This window comes from Diaphorina citri, unplaced genomic scaffold, assembly GCF_000475195.1.
Source record: "Diaphorina citri unplaced genomic scaffold, Diaci psyllid genome assembly version 1.1 scaffold512, whole genome shotgun sequence".
Taxonomy (NCBI): domain Eukaryota; kingdom Metazoa; phylum Arthropoda; class Insecta; order Hemiptera; family Psyllidae; genus Diaphorina; species Diaphorina citri.
Window position 1 is genome coordinate 20,223 of NW_007377946.1, and position 15,109 is coordinate 35,331.

General features: G+C 37.6%; 1 protein-coding gene across 1 annotated transcript; it reads left to right on the forward strand.

The window, feature by feature from the left end:
- Positions 1-1,129: 1,129 nt before the first annotated feature.
- On the forward strand, positions 1,130-2,023 carry LOC103509587 (synaptojanin-1-like). The gene is made up of 2 exons (XM_026823874.1): positions 1,130-1,289; positions 1,728-2,023. Exons 1-2 carry the CDS (start codon positions 1,132-1,134, stop codon positions 1,882-1,884), a joined length of 315 nt encoding a protein of 104 aa, XP_026679675.1. The 5' UTR covers positions 1,130-1,131; the 3' UTR covers positions 1,885-2,023.
- Positions 2,024-15,109: the final 13,086 nt, after the last annotated feature.

A 15,109-nucleotide genomic window follows, 5' to 3' on the forward strand; every position in this document is an offset into this window, starting at 1 on the left:
TGTTGATTGCTTCTTGTAGTTCTTTCTTGGTGCCGGAATCACCAACAGTAGGCTCTGGTTTGGATGATGTACTCGGACTGGCCAGAGGCTCGGTCTTGGATTTGCTTAGGAAATTTTTGAGACCACCAAATACACTCTGTGAAGAAAGGCAACAAATACACACATTAATACAAACACCTATTAAATTTTTGGTTCACTTGGATTTTAGATGGAATTTAAGTGTTACAATATTACTTAGGTTAAAGATCAACATTAGTTTACAATTTTAGCATGGAATAGAAGCATAGATCTGCTTGAGCTATATGCTATGGGCATGTAGCTCAAGCCCCTCTAGAATCCTTGTAGGCCTACTGAGGATTCTGAGAAACTGATTTATTAAATAATAATTATTAATCTGCTGTTTATTACACCTTTGTATATTTATATAAGCTCAACTTCACTTTTAGGGCACTTTGCCCTTACATCTAAGCCTCCAAGTGGCCTTTTAGTGTACCATATTATGCCTTGACTTATAAAGATTTTGGACACTTACTTTGATACCTTGGATATGTTTCTGACTATACTTTAGAGTTGTGTTGATGTCGTCCAGTCTTCTTTCCGTCCTCTCCAACTGTTCCCGTTGATGGTATAATTCCTGTGGGGGAAAAATCAATAAAATTTAGAGCACAATATGTTTAAGTAGTTTAGAGTAAACTTACATTATGACTAGTGGACTCTTTAAAAAATCATGTAAAATTGGACAGATTAATATTGCTTTTGTTTTCAGTATTTTGATTGGATTTATACCATTATGAAGCTCAAGTGAATGTCAAATTTGTGATATCAATTCAAACTCACATCCTTTCAGCTTTTTTCTTAATTGATAAAGTGGTAGTTCTGATTTCCTAAAGGTAGAAACACACTACCATCTCATCACGTCACGTGAAGTCATGGGGAGTCAGAAAGATGTAGTTCAAAGTTTTCCCATAATATTGTAAGTAGGTAATTTCTTTCAGGACAGTCACACTACTATCACGTGACGTAACGTGATGGTAATGTGTTTCTACCTTAACAACTACAATAAGTAATTATTTATTAAGTACATATTGAGTAAATAACCAACTATTTTTTTCGTCCCTCCACAGGAATCGTATGCTGCACATTCATCTCTTACGATTCAGCATAGACCCATCACCCTGGTTACTGAAGATAATGTGTGGCTCTATCGAGATTCGAACCGTGTATGTGGGACATAGACAAGCTAGAGCTGTTATTATATCAAGACTCAGTTGTGAACGTGCTGGCACAAGGTAAGTTAATAAAGCCCTTTAAGTCGCGGGCTCGATTCCCGTCGGGGGTGAACTTTATCCACTTGGGATAAGTTTTATTCTAAACAGATAAGGTTCGTTCTCGGAACGGCTCACTTTCTGCTATCCTGTTCTCTTCCTCTCTTCGATTAAGGGACGTTAAGACTTCCGTTGTTACAGCTGCCTCTGTCAAACCTCTTTTTTTAATTTAATGAAATAAACAAGTACCTACTTACTTAGGTTAGGTAGGTACCTATTGTTTTTTTTTTTTTTTTTACAAAAAATGAATTAATATTTATTTTCCGGCTTAGGAGGGGTTCATTTTATGTAACTTTTTTTATTTAATAGATTTCAGATTTAATTCTTCCATTAGTGAAATCTCTCATTAAGTCATTGGTGAAATCCACCATAAGTGGTTACTGAAAATTATAATGATTTCAGATTCAACGTTCGAGGAGTGAATGATGACGGACATGTTGCTAACTTTGTTGAGACGGAACAAGTGTTGTTTCTGGATGATGAAGTAACATCCTATGTTCAAACCAGAGGCTCCGTGCCTCTGTTCTGGGAACAACCCGGTATTCAGGTAAATTACTAGTTGTACGGTTAGCGGAACAAGTGTGTGTTGTTTCTGGATGATGAAGTAACGTCCTACGTTCAAACCAGAGGCTCCATGCCTCTGTTCTGGGAACAACCCGGTATTTAGGTAAATTACTAGTTCTGGGAACAACCCGGTATTCAGGTAAATTACTAGTTGTACGGTTAGCGGAACAAGTGTGTGTTGTTTCTGGATGATGAAGTAACGTCCTACGTTCAAACCAGAGGCTCCATGCCTCTGTTCTGGGAACAACCCGGTATTTAGGTAAATTACTAGTTCTGGGAACAACCCGGTATTCAGGTAAATTACTAGTTGTACGGTTAGCGGAACAAGTGTGTGTTGTTTCTGGATGATGAAGTAACGTCCTACGTTCAAACCAGAGGCTCCATGCCTCTGTTCTGGGAACAACCCGGTATTTAGGTAAATTACTAGTTCTGGGAACAACCCGGTATTCAGGTAAATCATTAGTTATACGGTTAGCCTGGTGGTAAGGTCCTGGGTTCGAATCCCACCATTTTGAAGGAAAAAACTCAAAACAATTCTTTGTAATATTTTCACAGTTTTTGGTGATCACAATTTTGGAGTAGCATTGTATAGGATTTTCACAAAATATGGAATGATTGTGTGAACCAAGACTTGAGTGAGAAAAATGTATTAGGATAAGAGGTCAGGTACAGGTAGGTACACAATAGGGAGATAGGGACTAACAAGAAACACTGACCCTACCATGTGTGTCAGTGTTTTTTGTCCTGAATCAAATACGGGACCTAGTTTAGACAGGGGTAAAGGGACTTTTTAGTCCTATTCAGGCAAGATAAGGTAGGTATATTCTATTTTTTCTTATACTATTATCTGAAGTCAAAACGGCGAAAAAAGGTCTTTAAGAGGCCCCAAATTGTTTCTACTCCATTTACAGCATATGCTTTATTTTTATGCATACCAACCAATTTACCTGGCTTCTCCCACCTGAATCAATATGAATATTCAAATTTTCTTGCCTTTCTTTTTTCCTGGTTTTAGAGATTTTTTTTTTCTTCTTTTAGATTTTTAGAAGCTTTTTTTTTTCTCCCTTCAACTTTTTTCTCTGTCGTTTTATTTTCTCTCATCCCTCTTCTTCTCCCTCTCTCCTCCTCCTCTATCTCTCTCTCTTTCTCTGCTTTTTATTTATTGGTGAAATATTCAATATTTTTTTCTATACCAGTCTGTTCTATTATTTTAATGTAAAAATATGCACACTACTAAGATCAATTATTAATTTTGTAAGAATGTTGAAAACGTTGAATTTTGGAGTCTGAAGTCAAAACGGCGAAAAAAGGTCTTTAAAAGGCCCCGAATTGTTTCTACTCCATTTACAGCATATGCTTTATTTTTATGCATACCAACCCTTCTTCTTCTTCTTCTTCTTCTTCTTCTTCTTCTTCTTCTTCTTCTTCTTCTTTTAGATTTTTAGAAGCTTTTTTTTTTCTCTCTCTTCAACTTTTTTCTCTGTCGTTTTATTTTCTCTCATCCCTCTTCTTCTCCCTCTTTCCTCCTCCTCCTCCTCTCTCTCTCACTTTCTCTCTTTCCCTGCTTTTTATTTATTGGTGAAATATTCAATATTTTTTTCTACACCATTCTGTTCTATTATTTTAATGTAAAAATATGCACACTACTAAGATCAATTATTAATTTTGTAAGAATGTTGAAAACGTTGAATTTTGGAGGTTGTCAGTTGTCCCACGTTCTTGCTGTGATAGATAAACTCCAGTGTATTGCGAGGGATGGGAATCTTCTTGGTCTCTCCCAGATTGCCTGCGATGGAAATCCAACAGTTGGCCGAGGTGAAGTTACTCGATCGTTTGGAAGGAACAATGAGGACCCTGTATGTCATGTTGGTATTTACAAATGTGTTAGTGAAGCAGTTATAGTCCACGGCATTCAACGTGAGGAGATGATACAGGAATTGTTCCCGCTCCTCCTCACAGCGCAGGAACGCGTATCTCTTATACAGGAGCTTGAGTACAGGACCATTGGATAGAAGTGTCTTGAAATGTTTGGACAGAAGTTTACGCTCAAGGGAGAGTCGAACCCAGGCCCTCGCGAAACCGATGGGTGTCTTGATTTCCGTCATAGACTGAATGTTCTTCACATCGTAAGATAGATCTGTAGGGAGGGGAGGTAGCTGTGGGGAGTCATCATCAAAACTATCATTAAGTACTCTGGTCTCGCTATGTGAACGAGACTCTGAGCTTCGTCTCATCATGCGACGAGAGTTCCTTTCCATGTGAGCAGATCGGTCAGGGGATTTGGTTTTGTTTCGTTCCAGTGATGACGTCATGGCTTTGTACATAGAGCTGGTGATACTCCGGTCCGGTGTTTTCTCATACAGGGAGGATGTCATGAGTTTATCTGAGCTAGGCGTGTGAGATCGTTCCGTGAAAGATGACGTCATGATATGATCTCGTCTCGGGAGGGGCGGTTTCTCATAGCAAGGCGATCTGGCCACCTTGTCACTTTGGTTCACTCTGTCGGGAGATCGCGCGGCCATCGCCTTCAGTTTCCGATCCATCTTAGGACTACGGCCCAGGACAGTGACCACAGAGTTGGCTATTGTGTTTGTACTGGTGGCGCTTTGTACTTCTAGCTCCATGTAAATACACAGATGACTCCACAAGGCGGACTTGCCCTGCTTATGCTGCAACCCGTGAGACCAGATCTTCTCCAATATATCACACAGACCTGCTATCAGCGTGTTCTCTTCAACCAGAGAGTTCTCATTGGAATCTTCCTTATGTCCTAACTCCAGCGCTTCATTTCCTAACTTCTCCACCAACATTTTCTTCGTCCGACTCTTACAGTCTTTGAGTAATTTCTCTACAAAGTTCCAGTTGGTCTGAGGGATGATCGAGTTGTCTTGAGAGATCTTACGTTCTGCGTGTGCGATAGAGAGACGTACATTGGAGTATTTGGATCCCAACGGATTGGCTTCGTTGGAGAATGGTTTCTTATAGAGAGAAATGTCATCTGTCAAGTACTTGTCCGTCTTTTTCAAACTCCAACTGGAGGTGCTCAGTGAAGAGTTCTTGGTTCGATTTGAAGATTCTTGTCCTAATGCGACCAGATCGAGAGAAGGAAATGTTCCCTTTGAGCTTTTCGGGACATAGTTGGACAGTATTTCTCGAGGTTTACCCAACTCTCTGTTGACTTTAGCCAGGCGTTTCTCTAGAAGCAACTGATAGTCTGATATGAGACTAATCATTTCATGTGAGGTACTTGAGAAGTAGCCCTCGGTCTGATGGACCTTGTTGTATTTCTTGATCCTACTCTCAAACAAATTCAAATGCGTGTCCACCTCTCCCCACGAGCTGGCGATCTTGACGACCTAGCGCTTACAAGGCAGACGCGCTACCCTCCAAACTCACTAGGCTGGCTTATTACCGATTACATTAATTGACCTAGAAAAAAAAAGTAAAAAGATGAAATCACAAAGATTTTTTGTAACTGAAACGAAAAAAAATAATTCAATAAACGTTTATTTTGTTGTAAATTATTTTACATAAATTAATCAAGGTACAAGAATTAAAAAGAAAATCATCATGTCAAAATAATGAAAAATTAAATACTTATGGAAAAGGGAGTAAAAAAATCATTCAATGGGGAATAAGCCTAGGTCTTGTCGTCCCGAGAGCGAAGAGAGAAGGAAGACAGGATCGTAGAAAGCCAGGCATTCCGAGAGCGAACCTTATCCGTTTGAGATAAAATCCGCTCCGGGCCGGAATCGAACCCGCGACCTTGCGCTTACAAGGCAGACGCGCTACCTTCCAAACTCACTAGGCTGGCTTATTACCGATTACATTAATTGACCTAGAAAAAAAAAAAAGAAAGTAAAAAGATGAAATCACAAAGATTTTTTGTAACTGAAACGAAAAAAATTACTAGTATAGCTCCGCTATACTGTAGTAATAGAAAGTAAAAATAATTTAATAAACGTTTATTTTGTTGTAAATTATTTTACATAAATTAATCAAGGTACAGGAATTAAAAAGAAAATCATCATGTCAAAATAATGAAAAATTAAATACTTATGGAAAAGGGAGTAAAAAAATCATTCAATGGGGAATAATCACAAAAATCTCGTAAAAAATAAAAATTAGGAACTAAAAAAAGTCGAAATTAAATTAAAATTTGCCAGTGGCTTTTGGAATAGCGGTAAAGCAAGAGGAGCAATCATTTGGTTGAGCATAGTGATCAAAGCACTCGCCTGGTAAACAGGAAGGCGCGGTTTAATCCCAGCGGAGGCATGGAATTTTATCCTCATTTATTTGAGAAATTGGGCATAGAGTTTCAATTTTTGGGGGTTAGTTAACTTAGTTGGTAGAGAACGCCTCCGGCGTTAACCTCGCCTAGTGGTCACCTTCCACTCAAGAGTCCCTTATTAAATATTCAAAGGAGGGAAACCACTTAACAACTGGCAAATATTCGCAAGAAACACAAAACAAAAAATATTACATAATACATACACACACAAAAAAAATCTAGTTAGATACCTACTTAATACAATCTTTATCTGAGGGACATACTACGGGATGGGTATGCTACGACACGGACCACAATACATGTACGAGTAGCATAAAAAAAAAAAGAAAGGTAGAGAACGCCTCCGGCGTTAACCTCGCCTTGTGGTCACCTTCCACTCAAGAGTCCCTTATTAAATATCCAAAGAAGGGAAACCACTTAACAACGGGCAAATATTCGCAAGAAACACAAAACAAAAATATTACCATAATACATACACACAAAAATAAAATCTAGTTAGATACCTACTTAATACAATCTGAGGGACATACTACGGGATGGGTATGCTACGACACGGACCACAATACATGTACGAGTAGCATAAAAAAAAAAAGAAAAAAACATCAGGCCTGATTTTCAAAGTACTTAATATGTAATTACTTGTAGGTAGGTTTGTAATAAAGTCTACACTGGGGTCACAATAATATTAAGACATGAATATAAAATTTGTAAATATGTGCGTTCATTTGCTCATTTTAGGAGCTGAGCATTAAATAACTTTACTAATCACTCAAATACAAAGAACTCTACCTAAATACAAAAGAAAAAAAACTCGATTTCACTCACGTCAAATCACGTCACTATGAATTTGGGTTGAAATGCAAAATGACGTGACAACGAAAAAAGTACTTGGTACCTACATGAAATCACAATTTACATTTTCCATCAATAGAACATGATTGTGTTCGGGTCATCTTTGGCTCTTTTCATCAAAAGTAAATGCTCTCACACTTCTTAAGGCTAAAACCAGACTGAAGCGGAGAGCATATAGCACATAAAGTAGGTAGAGGGAAGTCACGATGGAAGTAATGCATTGACAGCAAAAAGCTCTATGCAGTTAACAAAGTTGTCTTAGCCAGGATGGTTGCCAAAATTCGGAACGAATAGGCACTACAAGAAAAAGCTCCTTGCTCTGCGCTCCATTCTGTTTTTACCCCAAGTCCAAATAAATTCTCATTCTTAAGTAAGTCAGATAGTCAGAGCACTAATACTCACTCTAAGTCCTGTGACTCATAATCTTGTTATAATTAATCCCATAGGTTTGTAATAGTCTACACTGGGGTCACTATAATATTAAGACATGAAGATAAAATTTGTAAATATGTGCGTTCATTTGCTCATTTTAGGAGCTGAGCATTAATTAAATAACTTTACTAATCACTCAAATACAAAGAACTCTACCTAAATACAAAAGAAAAAAAAACTTGATTTCACTCACGTCACTATGAATTTGGGTTGAAATGCAAAATGACGTGACACCGAAAAAAGTACTTGGTACATGAAATCACAATTTACATTTTCCATCAATAGAACATGATTGTGTTCGGGTCATCTTTGGCTCTTTTCATCAAAAGTAAATGCTCAAAAGTAAATCTTTGGCTCTTTTCGTCAAAAGTAAATGCTCTCACACTTCTCAAGGCTAAAACCAGACTGAAGCGGAGAGCATAGCACAAAAAGTAGGTAGAGGGAAGTCACGATGGAAGTGATGCATTGACAGCAAAAAGCTCTATGCAGTTGACAAAGTTGTCATAGCCAGTAGCCAGGATGGTTGCCAAAATTCGGAACGAATAGGCACTACAAGAAAAAGCTCCTTGCTCCACTCTGTTTTTACCCCAAGTCCAAATGAATTCTCATTCTTAAGTAAGTCAGATAGTCAGAGCACTAATACTCACTCTAAGTCCTGTGACTCATAATCTTGTTATAATTAATCCCATGTGTTAAGCTATTCTCTAGGTTGAACTGGTACGCGCTCAGATTATGCAGCATGTTGAGGATCAGATCCAAGTGGTAGGAATTCTTAAAGAAGCATTTCTCCTCGTACATATCCTGAACACTCACACTCGGTGTGACCACGCACGTGAGAATGTGATAGAGCATGGAATCTTTGAGGGAGAGCAGAATGAACAGCTGGAATCGTCCGTCTCGAATAAAGTATTATTTCAATAATTCCCAACATATCACTGTCTAAAACTACATAGGTACTGGTAATTAAGTAGGTATAAGTATGGCAATTTATGAACCTATACTCAGACACTGGTGATTTGAGAAAAAGTTGGTCTCATGCTTGAGTGATCAGGACAACAGATACTTCTTCGTTTCTGACTTGTGTAGTTTGCTCTCGAACAGCTGACTCGTGCGTGACTGGTGCTCGCTTGGTTCCTCGTCCGCGAGTTTCTCGTATAAGTCGACAATCGTATTGTCGTCCCGCGTGAGATCTTCGTAGCTTTGCGACGTTCGCTTCTCGGACCAGTATAAGTATGGCAATTTATGAACCTGTACTCAGACACTGGTGATTTGAGAAAAAGTTGGTCTCATGCTTGAGTGATCAGGACAACAGGAACTATTCAATATTGTTATTGCAACATACTCAAGTACCTGACGGGGGAATTTTTTCAACAGTTTCTTTAGTGTTGGGAATTTTTTTGAAATGTCCAATACATCGGGACACCCACTAATATCTCTACAGCCAACACATCACTCTAAAAAGTGTAGGAGAAGATTTCCTGGTAGATTTTGATGAACAGGTCCCAGATATTGAGATTGCGTGAGAAGAGACGCGAGGATTTGAACCCGTACAGGAAGATCTGCTCCATGCAGTAGACAAGACCAGACTCCCCTAGTAGGAGAACTGTTAGGGAGTGCTGCGGACTGTCCTTAGTGTTGGGAATTTTTTTGAAATGTCCAACACATGGGGACACCCACTAATATCTCTACAGCCAACACATCACTCTAAAAAGTGTAGGAGAAAAAAAAATTGACACAAAAAACACCTAATGTAGGAAGTACTCTGACATTCTCTTTCCAGAAAAAAATCTTTGTTGGGTCTTCAGACAAAAGAGCTTATCAGAATAGGAACTGGAACTTACCTTGAATTTAGATAACGCAGTTTTGTCCGTTGCTTTTCAAAATGAACGTGGAAATACTAGAATATTTTTCTTATCAGTTGATAAAAATGATAAAATTGTTTAACTTTTTTCTCGTAGGAAGAGATCGAAAATAAAAACTAAAAATGATTTTGGGTGAGTAAAAACACGTTGGGAATTTTTTTGAAATGTCCAATACATCGGGACACCCACTAATATCTCTACAGCCAACACATCACTCTAAAAAGTGTAGGAGAAAAAAAATTGACACAAAAAACACCTAATGTAGGAAGTACTCTGACATTCTCTTTCCAGAAAAAAATCTTTGTTGGGTGTTCAGACAAAAGAGCTTATCAGAATAGTAACTGGAACTTACCTTGAATTTAGATAAAGCAGTTTTGTCCGTTGCTTTTCAAAATAAACGTGGAAATACTAGAATATTTTTCTTATCAGTTGATAAAAATGATAAAATTGTTTAACTTTTTTCTCGTAGGAAGAGATCGAAAATTTCGCAAATCTGCAAACAGCAGAAAATCAATCAATTTTGTTGTCATAAAATCAGACGACCTCGCGAAATCTACCATGTAAACAAATCAGCTGTTGCGTTTTGGCAGGACAAAAAAATCCGTTCACACGAGCGGAATAAGTTTATACAGGGTTCAGCAAAAGTACGAAAAAAAAGAAGTTTCATAGTCCATCTCTTTTATTTTTCACACTTTAGTGAATAGAAAGTAAATAGGTAAAATTTATTTCAGGGCTCTTATGTTCCCGTTTATGTAATTACACTTCTGACCTATCTTCTTCTTCGCCTTTTCCCGTGTGTATAGACGGGGTCGGCGTTTTTCGTCAGCCTCTCAATCAACTCTAACTAGGGTAATTGCTTTGGGCTGACATTTGGTTTTGATTACAATACGTCCGTCCAATAAATACCTATGTAGGTAGGTTTCAGTGATCCGTTCACACGAGCGGAATAAGTTTATACAGTGTTCAGCAAAAGTACGAAAAAAAAGAAGTTTCATAGTCCATCTCTTTTATTTTTCACACTTTAGTGAATAGAAAGTAAATAGGTAAAATTTATTTCAGGGCTCTTATGTTCCCGTTTATGTAATTACACTTCTGACCTATCTTCTTCTTCGCCTTTTCCCGTGTGTATAGACGGGGTCGGCGTTTTTCGTCAGCCTCTCAATCAACTCTAACTAGGGTAATTGCTTTGGGCTGACATTTGGTTTTGATTACAATACGTCCGTCCAATAAATACCTATGTAGGTAGGTTTCAGTCGCTCACTGGCCTTTTTATTCATCCAAACCTACACCAACAAATAAACCACAAAGAAAGCCCCAAACAGGGCGAATTTGAGCACATTTCCTTTCAAGCCAGCATTTCCCCAGCGAAATATATCCAACGCGAACGCGCGCGCTATACCGCTAGCTGCTGCGTTGACGCGTATTGCGGCGCCGCGACTGTCGACAGAGCTGTTTCCACAAAATTCAAAAGTTCTTCATTGAAGTCCAAATCCATCACGATGAGACAAATGTGTAAACAAAATGCTCATCTTCATTTGAAACTTTAATCTTCTGGAACTCGATTTTGAATCTTGGATACTGATACAACTTTTGATCCAAATTATTTGAAGCCGAGTTGTCACCCTTGATTAAAGTGTTAGCTCCGATAGTAACTACTCGTAGCAACAGATTGTGTACTTTTGGCACTTTGACTGAGAAATTCTAGGTGGGTCTAACAAATCTTGCAGCACCTGAAACAGAGAATTTAGAAAATAAATAAATAAGCGAGTTGGTTAAATATTTTAACTATTTACTCAATGAGAAAATTTATAACGCGAGTTAAATGAACTATAAATTTATAACTCACAATAAAACACCTCTTCTAAACACTTCTCAGTTCCTTCTTTTCTTTATTTCTTTCGCTGATTGTGGGATTTGGTCCGATTTGGATTAGGATTCGGTCCGAAATCCAAAAAAGATGATAATCCGTTATCACGAATCCTACATGTTTACATTTCTGGGAGCTTCGGGTGAACTCGTTCATGTTCGTGTTCGGCCAAAATTAACTCACAATAAAACACCTCTTCTAAACACTTCTCAGACTTCTCTTCCTTCAAGTTCCTTCTTTTCTTTCGCTGATTGTGGGATTTGGATTAGGATTCGGTCCGAAATCCAACAAAGATGATAATCCGTTATCACGAATCCTACATGTTTACATTTCTGGGAGCTTCGGGTGAACTCGTTCATGTTCGTGTTCGGCCAAAAATGTCCTGACAATACAGGGTGTTTCAAAAACTTGGACATTTTATTGCCGGCTTTTGAGCTGACCCCAAGGCTGACTCATAAAATATTTATCTCATGGATATTGACATTTTAGACAAGGGCAGAAACAAATTGAGCTACAATACCTAGATTATTCCATTATTAAATTAAATATTAATATTTTTTTCTTTTTTTTTAAACCGTGCCAAAGCGATTTTTCGTTATTCGTGTAAACGCGGCTTTTAAAAAATGGCAGGATTTTTGCCCGGAAAAAGTGACCGGCAACTTTTTTATCGGAAAGAACGAGCAAAAGTTTTCATTTGAAAATTTCGAAATTTTTTTGCTCGTCTCATAAAATATTTATCTCATGGATATTGACATTTTAGACAAGGGCAGAAACAAATTGAGCTACAATATCTAGATTAGGTATTCCATTATTAAATTAAATATTAATATTTTTTTCTTAAAAAAAAAACAGTGCCAAAGCGATTTTTTGTTATATCGTGTAAACGCGGCTTTTGAAAAATGGCAGGATTTTTGCCCGGAAAAAGTGACCGGCAACTTTTTTATCGGAAACAACGAGCAAAAGTTTTCATTTGAAATTGAAATTGAAAATTTCGAAATTTGCTCAACTTGAAGTCCTACAGAAAAGGATTTTTTCTAATTAATTATTTAAATAACTCTTGAATAATGTCTTTTCCAAGCCTTTATTGCTCCTTTCTTGTGAGATTATTGTGACAGAACATCCTAGTTGAGAAGGGGCAAGGATTAAAGTCAATCCCTACATAATACAAACCTGACAAGTCCAGACTTTAGTTAAAGCGAGTGTTGAAAATCTAATCAGATGACGACATTGACGTAAGGAGGAACATTTCTATTTCTATGAGTTGTGACTCATGCATCAATCTCGTACATTCCAGTTTCTAGTTCCAGCATGATGCACTGTATTAAATTTCCCGTTAAGGCATCTCACTATGGGCACACTCACCCAGTAAGCTTTCCTGAGGTCAACTATTGCCTTTGTGAAAGGTCTAATCGGGCCTACAATTTCCATTTCCCCCTCCATTAGGCGCTTTAACTATGTACATTGGTGTTAAATTAAATTTTAAAAGATGTCGTTCACACAAATTTTCTATGCTGAAAATGTAAGTGCAAAATTCCATCAAAATTAAGGAGCGCGGTAGCGCTCCGCCCCGCCAAGTCAAGAAAGTTTGATAGGACTAACCGTTCGAGAGATCTCACAGAAGTTATCACGACTATTGACTAACAGACTTGTAGACACAGGGTTAGGGCAAACGGACCGATCGAAAAACGGGTATACTTTCCGATTGAAGAACAGTGCCCTGAATAGATTTACAAATCAGAACACAGGGTTAGGGCAAACGGACCGATCGAAAAACGGGTATACTTTCCGATTGAAGAACAGTGCCCTGAATAGATTTACAAATCAGAACGGGGATACCTTCCAATTCAGAGCCCTAGTTCAGTTGATTGTAGATACGAATCAATCAGTTCTAATACAAATGTAGGTAGGTATAGTCGTACAATACAAATATTATGTACGAATGAATCAGTAGAGAATGACATTGTATCAACAATCCGATGTTGATTACTATGTTAACAGGCGGAACGATACCCAAATGCCACCTCACCTTGCTTCGAATCAATACAGTTCTTTGATCCATTCATTGATATTCATACAGTTCTTTCAATGAAATCGTATTTAACCTTTCATTGGCGAGGTGAGGTCCGCGGAACGATACCCAAATGCCACCTCACTTTGCTTCAAATCAATACAGTTCTTTGATCCATTCATTGATATTCATACAGTTCTTTCAATGAAATCGTATTTAACCTTTCATTGGCGAGGTGAGGTTTGTCAAAACCCCATAGAATTAATTCGTACCTAGTTTTGTAGTGAGGAAAAAAAGAAAGAAAAAAATCTAATGAAATCACAGTTCTACAGAAGAATTTGAGTCGTACCTATGTCATTCTTTTCCAATGAAATCTCTATCAGGCTTTTCAATCTACGTATATATGAACTGAATTTCATATGACCAACATATCAAGATAAAAAATATTATAAACAGTTCCATTCATTAAATTAAACTGTTACTGTGTCATTGTGTCAGAAGGGGAAGAGGAGAATTGAATTGAATTTGGACTGTATTTTGCATCAATAATAATAACATTAAAACACCTCTTAATCTAAAACTAACTTATTTAGAGGTGAAGGAGAGAGAGGAAGAGAACGAAGAGGGGAAGTGAGAGAGAGAAAGAGGGGGGGGGAGAGAGAGAGGAACCAACATATTAAGAAAAATAATATAAACAGTTCCATTCATCAAATTAAACTGTTACTGTGTCATTGTGTCAGAAGGCGAAGAGGAGAATTGAATTGAATTTGGACTGTACTTTGCATCAGTAATAATAACAACATTAAAACACCTCTTAATCTAAAACTAACTTATTTAGAGGTGAAGGAGAAAGAGGAAGAGAACGAAGAGGGGAAGTGAGAGAGAGAAAGAGGGGGGGGGAGAGAGAGGAGGAAGGAAGGAAGGAAGGAAAGAAAGAGAAAACCCTGTCTATAACGAATACTTAGCTTAGCTTCTCTAATTTTCTACTCTGAAGGTTATTTCACTAAAACATCACATCAGCTCTCAAATCTAGCATTATACCTATGTTATATGACTATGGCAGAAACATCAGATATTCTAATCGCCTGGAAAATTATAATTAATCATTTAATGTATAGGGAAAGTCCCAGATCATGCAGTCTTGAGTTGGTCAAGACATGGGATTCTTTACCGGGAAGGACTCTGGTTCGAATCCCAGCAATGACATAATTTTTCTTCAACATTACACCCCCCTCCATTCATTGGATCAAATTACCTAATTTAACTCACTTTGTTTCTACGAAATAAAACGGTGTTGAAACGCTCATCTTTTTGTTTATTTATTAATCAAATAAGTCATAATTTGAAATATGTACCTAGTACACTGTACAAAGGTACAATTACATATGTACATAAGTAGGTAACAATACCAAGGCAAAATTCTCCCTGTTTCGACACGAAATGTTTTTTTTTGTTTTTTTTTTTTTTTTTTTTTTTTTTTTTTTTTTTTTTTTTTTTTTTCTTGTGAGTTTATTGTGAAAGACTCCTTTTGTGACATATCAGGGTAGTACAATTTTCGAGTGGTGAATGATACTCGGTCCTTTGTCCCACAACTCAGAGGTAAGGATTCCGTCTCCAAATCAGTAGATATCATATTCTGCAAGGCCCAGCCAGAGCCCAAAAATAAATTGATGAAAAACAGGCTTTTGTACTAAACACCAATGGCCAGTTATTGTTACCCATGCAGATTGTAACTTGGTTAAGGAAAGGGTTGTGTCAGACAACAGTTGAAATAAGTTCCATGAAAGGTTCTATCTTTGATGGACCTTGAATACCTGTCCAATAAGTTATTAAATCTCAATATCTATTGTGCTGCAGCCCACTCCAGAAAGTTAGAACTGAAAATCTACCATTTCTACCAAGAAGTTC